This window comes from Stigmatopora nigra, chromosome 11 (assembly GCF_051989575.1).
Source record: "Stigmatopora nigra isolate UIUO_SnigA chromosome 11, RoL_Snig_1.1, whole genome shotgun sequence".
Taxonomy (NCBI): Eukaryota; Metazoa; Chordata; class Actinopteri; order Syngnathiformes; family Syngnathidae; genus Stigmatopora; species Stigmatopora nigra.
In genome coordinates, this window is record NC_135518.1 from 11232096 (window position 1) to 11248167 (window position 16072).

Sequence of the window (16072 nt, forward strand, 5' to 3'; positions counted from 1 at the left end):
TGGGCCACACAAAATGATCCGGCGGGCCAGATTTGGCCCACGGGCCGCCACTTTGACACATGTGATCTATGGTAAAAAGTAGAAAATCCAATTGATTGAAGATTTCTTTTAAGCATCTAGTTTGGGCCATATTCAGACTGAAGGCGGAGTTTGGTTAAAGTCAGTCCAGTTGAGGTTGAATGTGAATTTGCATTATTGAGGAGCGGAACAGGTATGCCCAGCAAAGTAACCAGTCAGTATATTTTAACCCAACGACCTAATGGCATCTCTCCTTCCATCCCTAGTCGCCATGTACCGAGAGCCATCGCTGCACGACGTTGGAGAGACGGTGCCTAAGGCGGCCATCCCAGCCAGCAAAAGCACAAGCGAGCCTGTGGTGATGAACGGAGGTAAACCTGTAAGCAAGCCGGACAAAGCCGCCACATAGCCACGTGTCGCCTCCCCCGCTCGACTCTTTGCTGCGCGCCGGGGAGATGGCGGCGGGCCTCTCCCCCTGTCGCCGGGGCGTCTTTCCCCGGCAGATCTGGGCGAATCTCCCCTCCGTTTCTTCTCTTGCTCGTCCACTTTTGTCTCTGCCTCGCCCTCACCTTTATTCCACCTGTCTGATGGAAGGATTCTCAGGCCGAGGCTAATCAGGGGGGGCGCTAGCGAGGCGACTTCCCCACCGCACGAGGACGTAAACGGACATCTCTGATCCTGGAATGCCTTTAAAAATTCCTCTGGAACTGTGAGGTTGTGGTGTGAACGTGTCTTTTTCCAGCCACTTTGCTTGCTGAGGGTTCATATAAAAAAAATCCTGACAAAAAACAAATCCTTTCCCTTCTTTAATGCAGAGGAACCTGCGATAGGTACCTTCAAATCTATTTTCTATACCACAGTTCACCAGCTACGCCCTGGGATAACGGCTCTCTAGATAGAGTAAATACGTGGACAAATGTCCTCTATTTTTTAACGAGTATCTTCCCCAATCTTCAGTTTTTTCCTTTCTTTCTTTTTTCTAGAACCTGTCACACGCTTTTATGGCAAAAGGATGCTTTTATTTTGTTCTCGCGGTCGTTATTGACGCACGACGGGGCTCTCCGTTGGCTATAAAGAGACTGGTGGGAAAAACGCTGCTATGGAATGGCGTCAACATATCGTCATTTCCCAGCGTATAAAGTTCAACCAACGGTTCATCTTCCTTCTCTGGTATATCTATTTTTCTTAAAAGTTTTCTTTCCGAGCGTGGGCTCTAGGAATATCTCTCGGCCTTGTGGGCCTCCGTTGCCGACGTCTTCTAGGCTGTAAACCACCACATTTTCCACATTTGTCGGCTGCATCTGCAAACTAAAGCATGGGCAAGATCGATCTTGCGTTGTCTCTCTCTTGCAGCAACGCCGTAATGTATATTGTAACCTTTTAATCTTATGATATAAAAGTACAGTGGGGGTGACTCCGTTTTTTTAAACATCCATTGTATTTGCCGCACTATAAGACGCACCTACAGTCAATAGCCTGTTTTAAAATGGGATTATATTGATGGAATTTAAAGGTGCACTGTCAGATTTCGAGATCATTGAAATGTGTTAGGTGTGCCTTATAGTGCGGAGAATACAATAGGTTGTTAATCGAGAGGAATCGTCTCCTAGCTCAGCATGCAGAGTCCAATACTGATCATTCTGGTCTATCCCGTGCCTGTTTTCGACCTGGATTTTCCCGGCATGCAAAAAGCGGCCCCCTACTGTGGGCCCAAGGTGCCTCACCCACCTGCCCACCTTCCCATCCATGAACAGGGCACGTAGCGTCATTTAGCATAGCGAGAATCGGCCCGCTCACTCAAATGACCAAAGCCCCCCCCAATCCCTTCCTACCCCCCCCCAATGCAGCGAGACCAGGAAGATTCTTGTAAAATCCTCTCAAGTCATGCGCGCTTTCACTGTGATCGCTTTTTGTTCGCAGCCCTTTGCGAGATCTCAGCGTGACTGCGCTCCTCCAAAAGATCTTAACTTGATGTCATTTTGCAGAGGTTTGTCTACCTTCAATTAGTCACCTGCATGTACTTTCAGAGGTGTCGGGATATACGTAGAGTAGGACTTGACATGGGCATGTTGCAGGCTACGGCACCCTCACGAGCTGCTCTCTGCACTTTCACATTGTTACGCTCGTCCTTAATGTTCGCTTTCTTTGATTTGGCTTTTGCCCCTTGAAAGATTTCAGTTAGAAATGTCAAATTTTCAAGTTAACACTAAAAGGACGCAACTATCGGTGAATATGGTAATAAAGGGGGGTGCAAAATAATGCCAACTATGGCCTGATGCCCAGTTTTTATTGGCTCGCTGCTAAAAAATGACAATATGATTAGCAAAATCTGTGTAATACTCTATAATACTACACTGGGTACATAAAACTTAGATCAAAATAGTGTGCAGACAATCTAAGATGCTCATTTAATTGGCTGAAATACTCAAAAACACCGAGGATAGGCTTCAGCACCCCGCATAAGCAGTGGAGTACTGACATTTAAAACATTCTGACTAAAGGTTATTCCATCTCCCGGAAAATATTACTCTTATTTACATTTTTCTATGCTGTAACACATCAGGAAAATGAAGTTCTGTGGGTTTTTTTCTGCTGGGATACACTGGTGTTTTCTTTTCACATCACTTAATTGGCATTACAGTGTGACCTTATTCTCACTAAAATAATTACCATTTTTTTCTCAAGAGTGACAGTTGAGGCATAATAGGCCTAGAAAACACCTTTAAATATGATGTGGGTACTTTTAGAGATGCAAAATGGGGACCAGATTCATATTTATTTCTATTTTTCACGTTTGATGGACATATTTTCCTATACTTTATTTAGTGCATGTACTTTGTCTTCTTCACTCTCACTTTTTAAGAGGAATATCCACACCTTGAAGTTATGAGTGATATTTGTTATTTTCGGAAAGATTAGAGAAAGTCACTATTGAAATTATTTATTTTTAAGAAAGAAAACAAATACTATATTTATCATTGCAAATACGCCCATTGGATTTATGTCATGTTATAAACCGAATTGGTAACCATGTATGTATGTTTAAAAGTCTTCTTTGCATTGTTTTCCACGCAAAATGTCGTGTCATGCGGCACATTTAATGTTTTATTATTTAAAAAAATATATAAAAGAAATAAAAAAGCTCAAACGACGCTAACTGTCGGCCTCATTTTTGGGGGAATTTCTAATCTCATTTTAGCATTTAAGCGATTCAATGTACTTTATTGGCAAACAACATTTTATGCATCAATTGCGTTAACACCAACAACAGCTTGTAACCAGTACAATTCATAAAATTTGAAAAAAGTCCATCTTTTGCTTCTCCAAAGGATTTGTTGGGCATCCATGTTGGGGTCTCAGTAATCGGTTCCTACCCAGATTTCACAAGCGTTCCCGGTCCAGCCGTCCCAGCACTCACACGTTCCGCAGTTGCATACTCCATTCCCTGCGTTATTTAATTAAAAAAAACACAAAACTGTATTTTACAGGGAGTTTTAACAAGCTACATCTTTAAAAACCACAACTGGGGAACATTTTTTATCAGTTAAGCAAATTGCCGACAGTTAATAGTCATTTCTGCGCCAATTGCAAGTAGTCGTGTTGAGAAACTGTAGTTTTACTGTATGGTTAAAAGGGGCCACCATTTTTTGAGGAAGTTCCTCTGGATTTTAAGTTCAGTGGGTGTACCTACCTGTACAGACCAGGTCGTCATGTTTGTCACACTCTCTGTCGTCACACTCGCAGTATTCTCCGGACACCCACCAGTCTTTGGTGGAACAAATGCATTGGCCACAGTGACAGGAACCTACAAGATAAACATTTGATATTTCAAAAGTTGTCATTAGTTTAACTTGTTCACTGCCAGTTGCAGGTTTCAGTGTAGTTGTAGTTGCAGTATGTGTGTTATTCCAAATACTTGATTCTAATAAATAATGAGAATTGTTCACCTTTGCCACTACAGACAACAGCATCAGAAGTCTCGCATTGCTCCTTGCTCTGAGCGTCGCTTATGTCACATGACCTGGGGAAACGGCACTGTTTGCCAAACCAACCATCCTCGCAGATGCAGCGTCCACATGAGCAGTAACCATGACCTATGAAGGAAATAACGTAATGTATGTAAAGTAATGAGGTAAAGTCTTTTGAAAGAACTATCATATTCTTCTTTTAATTCCCCTGAAAAAAATGCTTTACAATGCAACCTTTGCAGTTTTTGGGCCCTAAAAAACAAAACAAAAAACTAAAAGGTGATCACAAAAAAGCTCCAACTCTAATATTCAGTTTAAAATGCAACACTTTCTTATACCATTAAGATTAAATGCATTTTAGTCATCTTACGCTGTGTGTGACGTACAGTGGGCGCCCCCAAGTTAAGTCCCTAAATTAAAAGCGATGGCTTGTCCAAGTTTCCGGCAGTGGCCTCCTACGCACGGCTGCTTCGATCACTCAAGGTACGGACGAAGGCTCGTTCATATCGAGCGGCGACGTGCCAGTTCATGCTGCTTCCTTCTCGCACAGAGTACAAATTGTATCCTCAACTTCTCCAAGTGAATCTCTTAAATAGACCTGTCTATGACCCCAAACAAGATTTAGTGTGGGAGCACTCACGAAAGATATGTTTTTCTCTCCCAGATAGCGACACCAGCGTTAAGTTTCAGTCGCTTCTTGTCATTTCAGGCTTTACTTTGATCACAGTCATCAGTGTGTGCACTCACCCCCGCAAACCTCCCCAGAGAGGTCCTCGCACTGGCGGTCGTCGCACTCGCAGTTCTTTCCGTGAACTCGACTGTCCCCAGGTGGGTGACAGGTACATTGTCCACACTGGCACTGACCTACAAAAGATGCAGGGACAGAATGGTGTGTTCACATTTCAATGCTGCATTCATTTTGACAGGAAAAGGCAACCAGTGGAGTCTTGCTATCAGACAGTATTTTGGGCCGGTTATGTCGGAGTTCTGTTTCTAGACTGGTGGCGTAACCCCAATTTCACTGTTGATGCCAAAATGACGTAAAAAAAAACACACTATGGACCAGCATATTCATATTAATGGTTAAACTGTATTACACATTTTATGGAGGACCAAAGTAGAACTGCAAGATAAATAACGTATTTTCTCGCACATTTGACCGTTTTTGCGTGGAAGCCTTACCCTTAAAACTGCCTTAAAACCGTTGAATTTTACAATATAGTATAAGAGTATAAGACAGTATAAGAAGCCCCCTATTTTTCTTACATTAATAGACATCAAAATACATTATATATCATATATCAGCTGCATTTCTTATGGCGTTTTGTCTTTTTCACCTAGCAGTTAAGTGTATGTCAAGTCTAATTTACCGTATTTTCACAACTACAAGGCGCACTGTCAATGAATGACACATTTTTCTTCCATAAGTAAAGCACACTGGATTATTTTGGAGAAAATTTAAGACTTAAGTGCATCTTATAGTCGTGAAAATACTGTATGCATATATCAGTCATCATTTTTTAGTTACAAAAACAGCTTATATGCAAGAAAATACAGTAAATACATTTCAAGGGTGAATATACGCAATGGATTTACTTTTAGAATGCAAACTCCATAAAATATTTGGACTCATGTAAATCGCACACGCGCACGTACACATCGTGGCACCATCTGTGCAAGGGAGTCAGTTACCCAGGCAACCACTGATGTAATAACACCCTTGCCTTATCGATTATATCCGCCTGTCAAACTATCCACACCTGGAGGGCCACAGTGTTCGCTTGTGTTTGAGGTCACGCGTTCTGACAAAGTCAATCGGCAATCGCTTGCCAAGAGTTTTCTTGGATAAACTTGCAAGTGCCTGCGATTATCTAAGGCTGCTCAATTCAGTTTTACTATTTTAGAAAGTGTGAGTCTTATATCACTCAGTTTGGATTGTGTACTGAAATATGGTGCAAATTGGCCCTGCATAAAAAACAACAACATTTTTGTACTGCTTTTTCTTAAGTGACATTTTCTGGTTCTGCGACTAAAGTTGTTGTTTTTTCCTGTTTCTCTCTCACCAGCTGTTATCTTTTTTTTAAATGCCACATTTATCTATCATGCCTGTTCTTCTACAGTTTCCTATTATCACTTTAGCATATATTTGTTCTTGGTTTCTGATAAAATGTGACTTTTTTGTCCTTTTTATAGTGTATTCTGAGTCTGATGCGACTTATAGTCCGCAAAAGACGGTAATAGGATCCACCCTACCCTGTTTTTTTTACCTCTTTCTAATAATTAGGAGGAAAATTATGCCAGAAATGGGGTTGGCTGTCCTAAAATTCATGGTGAGTGTACTCCTCCTCCTCCTCCAAAGACTTTATTATTTTAAAATATCCTTTAATGACTTAGCCAGTGACCTTCAGTATTGGTTTAAAAGGGAGCGTCGTAATAACAGCTGGAGACCAGTCACGTGAGAAGTCATCAGGATGACACATACTGTCGGGGGCCATGTGCAACGGAGAAATGCAATCGAAAATGTCACTCATGGTTTCGCATGGCCTCACCAAATAAACCGCAACGATTCTCTTTAACTCTGACCTTTTTCCCGCACAACAAATGCCAGACGCGAGGCCCGATTAACCATCACGCTTGGCGTAGGAATCCCAATGATGAAAGCAGGTGTTTCCTTGAGGAAATACCACAAAGTGGAAAGAATGTAACTCAAGGAAAAGAATTGAAAGAAGAAAAACCAAGCTGTTGGTTCACATTTGAGTGTTTTTTTTCCCAGATCGAGCTACCATCTGCTCTACGATCCCGCCTTCCAACACAATATAAAATTGCCTCGCTATAATTCTGTCTGTTTTAAATTAATTAATTTTTCCTGCCAACAATGATGCTCCATTAACCTAACTTGCATCTAATTTACACTTGTCTTTCATTTTTTTTACAAGATGCAAAAAAAGGGATAAAAAAACACAAAATTAGCCCCTCAAAATAGCCTATAGGAAATCCAATTAAAAATGCCAGCAGCAGGTGACTGAATAATTATGTAAATTTTATATAGGAAGACTATAGATGCATTGTTCTTTTAAAAAAATATATCTATTGTATTGCAGCATGTAGAGATATTCAAATTTGTGGGTACTGCTAGAGGTGTTGGAAATAATTAACTCTTCTGTTACATGTTAATCTCTTCTATTTCATTATATTGCAGTGAGAGATGGAATGAGCTCATCAAATCAAAGTCTGGAACGAATAGAAGCTGAAGTGAATGGCACGTAGTAAACCCTCAGTGAAGGCGACCAATCCTAATTTAGATCACCAATTGTAGAGCTAATAGAGTAACATTCATGTCTCAATTTTACGTCATATTTATTTCATTCAAATTACGATTTGGTGGAGCCATTGGGCATTGGGTGAGAGTTCTTAAAAATCCTGCCATAATAATTAATAGCATATTTTAGAATGCATTTAACATTTAAAAATGCCTGAAAATTTAACAACTTATAGAGTATTTTATTGGTGACCTTATGTATGCTCATGAATATTTTCCTGATCTGGGTTATGTCATTTTTGGACGGTCCCTAACTACAACGGGAGGAAAAACACAGTTATAGAAAAAAAACGATCTTATGATGTATTTTGATTGGCAGCGTCGGAGAGGTATTTATTTAATGTGTTTTGTTGTGTTTGGATCCTTTCAAAAGAGGCACTAGAAATGACCCACTTTTACACAGCAAAGTGAGAGTGGAGTGTAAAGGGGTAACCATGGCAACAGGAGCACAAGAGAAAAGAAGGAAAAGGTGCACCTCGTCCAAAGCAGGGCAGTCTGGACGTTCCCCGGCACTTTTTCAAGCTGCTCTCCAGAGAAATGGAGCAGGACAGCGGATGCTCACATTTCTTTCCGGCCCAGCCGTCCTTGCAGTCGCACCTGCCGCAGTGACACTGCCCGTGACCTGAAGGGAAGAGATAGAAACAGCGATATCACACTGCCAACTTTTCATCCCTTGTTTATTGTCTGAACTCATTAAGATTGGTAGATGTGCAATTCCCTTAAACTGGTTGTGGATGCTCATCTTTTAATGCCATTGATGGTGCTAGACGTCCAATTCATTTTGACTGGGAGGGTCGAATGAAACAATGTCTATTGCTGTCAATGGTGAAAAGTAAGTTAACTTTTTGGGGCAAATATAAACATGAGATCTAATTGAGTGGATTCATTTGGCCTGCAAACTAAACTGAGTTTGACTTAAAGAGTAAAAAATGGATTGTAAAGACTTTGAATGTGTATTAATGTAAGTTAACATTTTGGGGCAAAAATAAACAGATGAGATCTAATTTAATGCATTCATGTGGCCTGCAAATTACACTTAGTTTGACTTAGAGAGTAAAAATTGGATTGTAAAGACTGTGAATGTGTATTAACAGTGGTTTTCTGTATTTTTTTTTATTAGCGCAATGGCAGGACAAAGTTACCCGAGCAGAAGTCATCAGTGTATCGGTCATAAGTGGCGTGGCAGTTCCTCTCGTCGCATTCGCAGGTATCGCCATGAATGTCCCCCCAATCGCCAGAAGGATCCACATCATAACAACTGCACTCTCCACACACACAGGTACCTAACACATACACAAATGCATACATTATTAGAGGGTTTCGATGACATGCCGATCATTTGTTCAGCTCTAGTGTGGAACATTCTCCCCTTTTATTGAGTTTGGCATTTGAAATAATGCATCATCTGCAGAAAAGATCACAGCATGTAAATGTCAAAAAGTCCTGAAAATTGAAATGGAATGCTAATTCCAGAATAACTGCAACAGTTGGCGCCATTCTAAACTAAAATAAACAATAGAAATACAATATGTTATTCCATTCCGTATGTCGGATCGGATTTAAAAAGTAGAGTCAATTTAGGTCCGTTGTGAATCCTAATGTGATGAAATCCGAGAAGGATCATCTCAATCACTGTGGTTTAACAGACCTCGGTTGCCGCAGACTTTGCCGTCTGGAGATGAGCATCTTTGCTTGCTCTCCCATGGGCTGATGTCACACTGGAATTCACATTTATCTCCATGCCAACCGGCAGCACAGTAACAGTTTCCACAGTAACATTGGCCATGGCCTGGAAGCACAAAACAACCTCATGAGGTCACTTCTCCTTTAAAGTTAGACTTGGACACTTACACACGAATATATTTCATCTATAGTATTTGTCATTTTATCCAAACTAAAAGCTAAAACCTACACATATGAATTCAGTCATATACAACCCCAAAACAAATCAATTTTGTATCTACTCCACTACCTAAAATACCTTCTAATGAAATTATGTTAGAAAAAGTTATAGCAATTCTTTAGTTACCTTTTTAAGCAATAACAATGTTACATAAATGAAAATACAAAGCCCACAGAATATTGAAAAAATAATCTATTAACAGATAACATAATTGTCTAGACAAGAAGGATTCCAATTTATAAAATTGTTTTCCTAATGTCAATTTCTTCTGCATCTAATTAGTATTTCATAATTAAAAAATATATCTCTGCCTAGCTAAAGTTTGACATGATTTCAGTTCATTGCTGCATGATGCAAACACATCAGAATTTTTGTAATTGGTTGTTTTTATGAAGAAAAAAATCTTTTGAGGTGCTAATAGTATCCCTCAATTGGGTAAAAATATTCAGATAATCTTTGGCAACTGTTGAAATATCACATTTTAATTAGCTTGAATAGTTAAATAAATCTGAATATAGACCTTGTATTTGTTTTGAATGGTTTTCAAGCCACACATAGACTTGTAGGTATGTGATATTAAGACATTACAGATGATCTTGACACATAACTCTTATCTCAACTCTTGTACTTGTATGTGATGGTTGATATTTGTTGTCAAGATGTGGCACAGACCTCCACAAACTTCAGCAGTGTCTTCATCCAGACACTCGCTGTCATCGCACTCGCAAAAGGCTCCCGTCACCAAGCCTTTGTTGTCGTCGTTGTTGCACATGCAGCTACCGCAGTGACAGGTCCCTTCAAATACACACATTTATTTTCAGTGTGCATTCCATTCCACAAATCTAGTCAGTTAAATAAACTTACATAGCATTGGCCTAAAATACATTTTGACACACAAAATATTAAAAAAAATGTCAAAGGAAAGCTGCTTTATGTAAATCCATGCCTTATTTACCAAAAAAAATATAGTTATTTTTTTCCTCAAGTAATATATTTTACAAAAATAATTACTTTCAACCTTCCACTGGACAATTTGTAATATCTCAGCCCCTCCTTAGTTACGGTTGCTAAGATGACAATCACATGTCAATTTCTGCAAATCTATACACAAGTGTTTTAAGTGATTTATTCTTGAGAAATACTCCAGTTTGAGGCGAAAGGTTAGGCTAATTTATGAAAAGGGTCGCGAGTGGTGCTGGAGCCTATCCCAGCCAAGATTTGAATAGATGCCACTATGATAGTGCAATTCTTGAAAAGGTTAAACATTAAAGCATCATTTCTAATGAAGGTGTGTACCTCTGTTAGAGCATAGCACCCCCTGTGGGTTTTTGCACTGCTCCCTGCTCTTCTTCCCAGAAAGCTTGCATTCCTCCTGGAATTGGCAGGCTTCTCCAAACCAACCGTCGTCACACTCGCACTTCCCGCAGTCGCAGTAACCGTGATCTGAAGGGAAATGCCAAACGCTACATGCTGTTTATTAATGCTGAAATTTGAGGCGTGTTATTGACACATTGTGTCATCAAAATGAGGTGATGAGGTAGAGAAGAGGGAGAAAATTAAACAAGGGGAAAATATGACAAGACATTTTTCCACATTTGGTAAGCAGATGTTGGTCAAGGCCGTTGTAATATTAGTACTCTGCTGGAGCCTGTTGTTAGAATTTTTAGAGTTTGAACCAAAGTCAATTGCATTGGGAAGTTTGCTGTATGCACAGGACATATTTTAAATACTTTTCAGAGTCATTGCAATTATTTTTACACCTAAATTGTTCGAGGACAAATGCATACACTTTTTTTAAACAAATAAACAACAAAATGCTATGTACGTACCACTAAGTAAGTAAATTTACAATTTAATTCAATCAAAATGGTATTTTTCCCCCTGCTCTTCTGCCAACAGTAAACTTTGTCAATTATGAACTCCATCATAAATTTTTTTGCAGACGTTTGATAGCAAAAGTGGACAGAATAGTTTGTACTTTATATTATATATACTTCAGATATTAGTTCATCCACCCACTTTCTATATTTTATGCCCCTATGAAGGTGTTTATTTATTGTTGTTATAAAATAAAATTAAAATGCATCAACAGACATTCTGGCTGATGAAAAAATACCATTTTCCAACACTGTCTTCACATTTAACCATAAACAAGGATGCAAAACACACACGCAGGCACACTTTAATCAATTAAACGAGACGAAAAAATGTTTAAAAGAGGATTATGCGTGCAGTTCCATCACATCATCATGCGACTATAATTTCTGCTGTAAATAAAGTGCCAGAGAGACCCCAGTATTTATTCAGCTCTCCCTAAATAGAGCATGCATAATACTGAATATGAATGGATGTTATAGACTACACGTCCTTATAATACCTCCTTCATCTTTGCTTTAACAGAATAACAACAAGAAAAATCCTCTCAAGCACTTAAGCCGTAAAAAGAGGATAGTATTGAGATACGTTTTAAGGAAATACAACTTTTAAATGCATACTCTGCACAATAAAAGCTGAACAAATCTTACATTTTGCAAATTTATAGTCTGGAAAAAAAAGAAACATGTTTTTGAAGACTGCCTTTCAATTTCTGAGGAGATAAAATAACAAGAAAGCTCAGAAATGGATGTCATGTTAGTCTTCTCTCCACTTTTACTAGTACTCATGGTACTTAGTGTCTGCTATAGGCAGACCCTTTACTAGCCCGTGTGTTAGCGTTGGCGTGCGTCAAGGTGTGAAACAGCACCCCTGCTCAGATGCCATGCAGTGCAGCCGTGAGCGAAAGCCCATTATCAGAGGCTAAAAAGTGGGACCTCGTCGTTCCGGACTGCTGAACCGTAATGAGCTCTTCGCAGCAGCCATGTTGTCCGCACGAATAAATCACAAAGTCATCATGAGCACCTGACGCTGGTGCCTGTATTGCTATCTCCATGATTCGAGACCTGCTCCTCCTTTTGTAACTACCCCTCTTTGCTCCTCTAAACCTGAGAATTGGGATTTCAGTCCACATAACTGCCTATAAAACACAACTAACTGATTTGTAGTGACTTATTTTAAAAGTAAAAAAAAGTCTTCATTTATTTTCCAAATAGGTTATCGCCACAAAGGCTATAGGGGGGTGCTGGAGCCTATCCCAGCCAACTATTCACTGGTAATGTGGGACACCCTGAATTGGGTGCCAGCCAATCGCAGGGCAGGATGAAAATGAGAATTGTGCTGAGAATTGCTCCTATTGCCCATATTTGGCTGGGCTCCAGCACCCCCTTCGGCCTTTGTGGGGATAGGCTATATGGAAAATAAATGATATTATTTTTCGCTTTTAAAATAAGTCAAAGGAAATCAGTCGAGAAGAAAATATCCTATTGGGGAAAGTGGTTGGGGCGTCGGCCTAGCAGTTCTGAGGTCGAGGGTTCGATACCAGGTTGTTTCTCACTGTGTTGAATTTGCGAGTTCTAAGCGGGTTTATGTGGGTTTTGTTATGTTTGTTTTTCCCCACCTTTTGCAAATCATGCGTATATATGTCATGACATCTGTATTGTGTACTCACCATTACAATTTTTGTCATTGTATGTGGCGCAGACCCAGTCATGGCATTCGCAACGAGGCCCGTAGAATTTTCCCGGATCTGATGCCTGGCACACGCATACGCCACAGTCACACTTTCCCCTCCCGCTACAGATTTTTCCATCGGTTGTCCGGCATCGACGCAGAGAAGACTCGGTAGACAGCCGACAAACTCCAGCAACGTGACTGTTCAAAAAGAAAAGAGCGGTTTTTGGAATCTTCCAAAAAAAAGGTAATCAAGTCAGATATGTGAACCATTACATAACCAAAAGTTGAGGTTATGTGAAACCCTACACACAAGAGCTAATCCAACTGCTTCAGATTATGGAAAATAAAATTTATAGTTGGCATGAATGTACTTTGCAAACCAAACTTGAGTTTGAAACCCCTCACTTGATGTATTTTCTGGACTATAACTCACACTTTTTTTTATATATACAGCTTGTTGGGGGCTGCAACTAATACTCAAGTTTGACTATGCATGTTTTTTATATAAAAAACTTCACAAAAGTTAAAATGCAAAGCCCATCTTTGTATATTCAACTTTTCTGCATGCTGTGCCTCAGTCATCAAATTCCACAGCTCTTTCCCCCTCAACTGAGTCCAATATAAACACACACAAAAACTTATTTTTACATGCAGAGTTTTGAAGTGGCGTCGAAACTCACCTCACAGACTGTAACAATGTGTCCTCCACGCCGCAGAGCAGAATTAGCAGCACTAGCAGAGGCTGCACCCAAACTTCAGTGTGCATGTTTAAATCCCACGGTGAACCTGGAGCTAAAGTAGCTTAAAGGAATTTTCCCACTCTTCCTTCGTTGACAGTTACTGGAGGAAGAAGAAAATAGGAGGGGAGCGAAAGCAAAAGGTGGAGGGGGGGGGGGGGGGGGAAGAAAGCAGCAGGCTGGCCCGTTCTTTTCTCCTACAAGTGCCTTTCATTAGTTGTGACTCTCAGACTCAGTCCTGGCCTAAAGTTCTACAGGAGGAAAAATGCCAAACTGAAAAGTTCACTCGCCAGTTTAAGAATGTAATGAGAAGCAGACTGTTTTTCCTCCTTTTTTCCACGCTCTTTCTTTTTTCCAGATGATTCTTTTGTTTCATAAATACAGCATAGATTTATACACTAAAGCTAAATCTTAAAAAGATGACTTATCTACTGATTAAAATACCTTTTTCCAGAATACAGTACTGAGATGTTATGTGACAAAGAGTTAGTGCAAAAAAGCAACATTTTGGTGCAAATGAACAGTTACTATAATGTCAAAAATAGTGTAGATGGTGATTTGTCTCAAAGTATAAAATACACAAAGAAACTGACACAAAAATATGACTATAATGAAAAACAGACTAGTTTTTACTGTACTTAGCAATGACAAAGTTCTGTGTAGCTTCTCCAATCCAAGGTCCAGCTGTTGTGGGTGTGTGTGTCAAATCTTTGGGATGCCTGAAATTCGTAAGCGGTCAATTGGGTGTTATTGCTTTCATGTGTGCTTCTCGTAGTTTGACGATTTTCTGACTCAATTCTCTTCATCTGTGTTCATCTAAACTTGGTTTACCTTCATGACGGACTTTGTTGTCGTCTGGACTTTGTCAATCTGATGGTCACGGTTTTTGAAACCTGTTGTCCATCTTTCCATGTCAAACATTGATTTATCGAGCATCTTAAGACAATATGATGACTCCCACACTACCATTTTCACCTTGAAATGTGCACTCACAAAACACATTCATTCCAAAAACTTAAAGAGAAATCCTAGATCTTTGGATTGTAAAACCAAATGATAGGAAAATAAACACTTAAAGTCACCTAAAGTCTATATAACTTAATTTTTTTTAAAGGGAATAATTGATATACATACCTCAACTTTTCCAAGACGATCTATTTTGGTCTTTCATGAAGAATGATTTGTATGTATTGGATTTAAAGTCTATTTAGGACTGTGGACTTGGACGTTGGAGATGCTGCGTTACCATGGATACGGCTGGGGGCTTTTTTTGCAGCAGCTGCTGATGAGATTGCTGGCTGCGCGCGCACGCACATCTCCCACTCGACCCCCACGTAAGCAAACACGCGCAGACGCACGGCAGGAAAACAGCTGATGTCACCGACACGATGCAACGCAATCGATGAAGGGAATAAATCGCTGCCGTAAGTCATCTATTGCATGTCCGAATGCGGCGTATTTTGACGCTTACCTGCTACTTCTGCAGTGTTTGTATCGCAAACACGAGGCATTCCCACCTGCTAGCTAGTTTGGGACCGGAAGTGTAGATATCGCCATGTCTGTAGCAGGCCTTGACTTGTATTTTCTATATTGTTTTTTGGATCTATGGTTGCTAAAATACAGATTGACATGTTTGTGCGATATTTGAACATTATGCCCGTTTATATGTGTTGCGATCGGCTTGTATTGTGACATTGCAGCGCTGTAGCCTTGAAGCGTTTCCATAGTAACCTTGGCAGTCATTCATTTTAATATGGACGCGCGTTTCCTGGTTCATATCAATAATTGTGCGCAGCTTTTGGTTAATTTAATTACTGAGAGACATGTGGTTGATTCTAATCAATGAATTGATGTGTTTTAATGTGTTTATTACTTAGATGCTTATTGTGTAGATGATACTATTTCAGCTGAGTTTTTATGCATAACATTTTTAAGAAAACTCTTTTTCCGTTTTTTATTTATTTTTTACAACAATGTGCATTAGTTAAAAGCTAGTTTCTTTCCCCATTGAATTGATTTATGTTACTACCCATCTGAAACTTAAAACGTTTTTTTTTGTTTAAATGCCTTAAAGTCTAAGATGAAACATATCTTCAGCACAGTATCCCAAAAAAATGTGAAATCTTTCTTCTCCACTTTAGTTTTATTTTATTCATTTTTGCATGTGTACAAAACACATTTTTGACCTTCCCTTTTAGAATAATGTATTTCCACACACAATGGTCCGACACACAATGTCAAAGAGTTTGAGAATCATTCATTGTTCTACTATATGTGAAAACTTCTTGTTACTGTTTCTTGTTATGAAAAGTTTGGGAAAAAAGCGTCTGCTCGCTGATTTACAATTGATGTGATTTTATCCAGATTGCACGTAACATGTCCTCTTTCCCCAAATGGAAAGGTAATTGTAGTTCTCTCCGCCGGTCCTCCCACATAATGGCAACCAGCCCTTGTTATTTTCTTGTCACTCTTTCTCACATATGTCCATGTTAAGTGCAATAATCACAATCTCTAATTGTTTCTAAATGTCAGAGCTTTTTTTTTTTTAAATGGGAAGCCAAATGATGGTCAGGTTTTG

General features: G+C 39.6%; 3 protein-coding genes across 4 annotated transcripts in view; 2 read left to right on the plus strand and 1 right to left on the minus strand.

The window, feature by feature from the left end:
- fgf14 (fibroblast growth factor 14) overlaps positions 1-3170 on the plus strand; it is a 38703-nt gene extending 35533 nt beyond the window's left edge. For both annotated transcript variants that reach the window (XM_077727555.1, XM_077727556.1), the window contains exon 5: positions 285-3170. In XM_077727555.1, the coding sequence (XP_077583681.1) occupies positions 285-427 (143 nt within the window). In that variant the 3' untranslated portion in view covers positions 428-3170. The remainder of the gene's footprint in view (positions 1-284) is intronic.
- Positions 2329-13653, minus strand: itgbl1 (integrin, beta-like 1). Its single transcript, XM_077727554.1, has 11 exons — positions 13438-13653; positions 12753-12955; positions 10505-10651; positions 9881-10003; positions 8954-9094; positions 8448-8588; positions 7781-7927; positions 4734-4850; positions 3966-4112; positions 3710-3823; positions 2329-3463 (listed from the first exon to the last, which is right to left on the minus strand). Exons 1-11 carry the CDS (start codon positions 13521-13523, stop codon positions 3375-3377), a joined length of 1455 nt encoding a protein of 484 aa, XP_077583680.1. The 5' UTR covers positions 13524-13653; the 3' UTR covers positions 2329-3374.
- Positions 13654-14779: 1126 nt separating this feature from the next.
- Positions 14780-16072, plus strand: part of nalcn (sodium leak channel, non-selective) — a 29175-nt gene continuing 27882 nt past the window's right edge. Inside the window, exon 1 of the mRNA XM_077728405.1 lies at positions 14780-14918. The gene's annotated coding sequence lies outside the window, so the exon portion shown is untranslated. The remainder of the gene's footprint in view (positions 14919-16072) is intronic.

Bases quoted from the DNA above. Each gene is read 5' to 3' on its own strand.
- itgbl1 (XM_077727554.1), bottom strand. From the start codon at position 13,523: ATGCACACTGAAGTTTGGGTGCAGCCTCTGCTAGTGCTGCTAATTCTG. The intron at 4,851-7,780 runs GTGCACCTTTTC...CATCTTTTGTAG, and splicing joins ACTGCCCTGCTTTGGACGAG to GTCAGTGCCAGTGTGGACAA. The intron at 4,113-4,733 runs GTGAGTGCACAC...TTTCCTTCATAG, and splicing joins CTCTGGGGAGGTTTGCGGGG to GTCATGGTTACTGCTCATGT.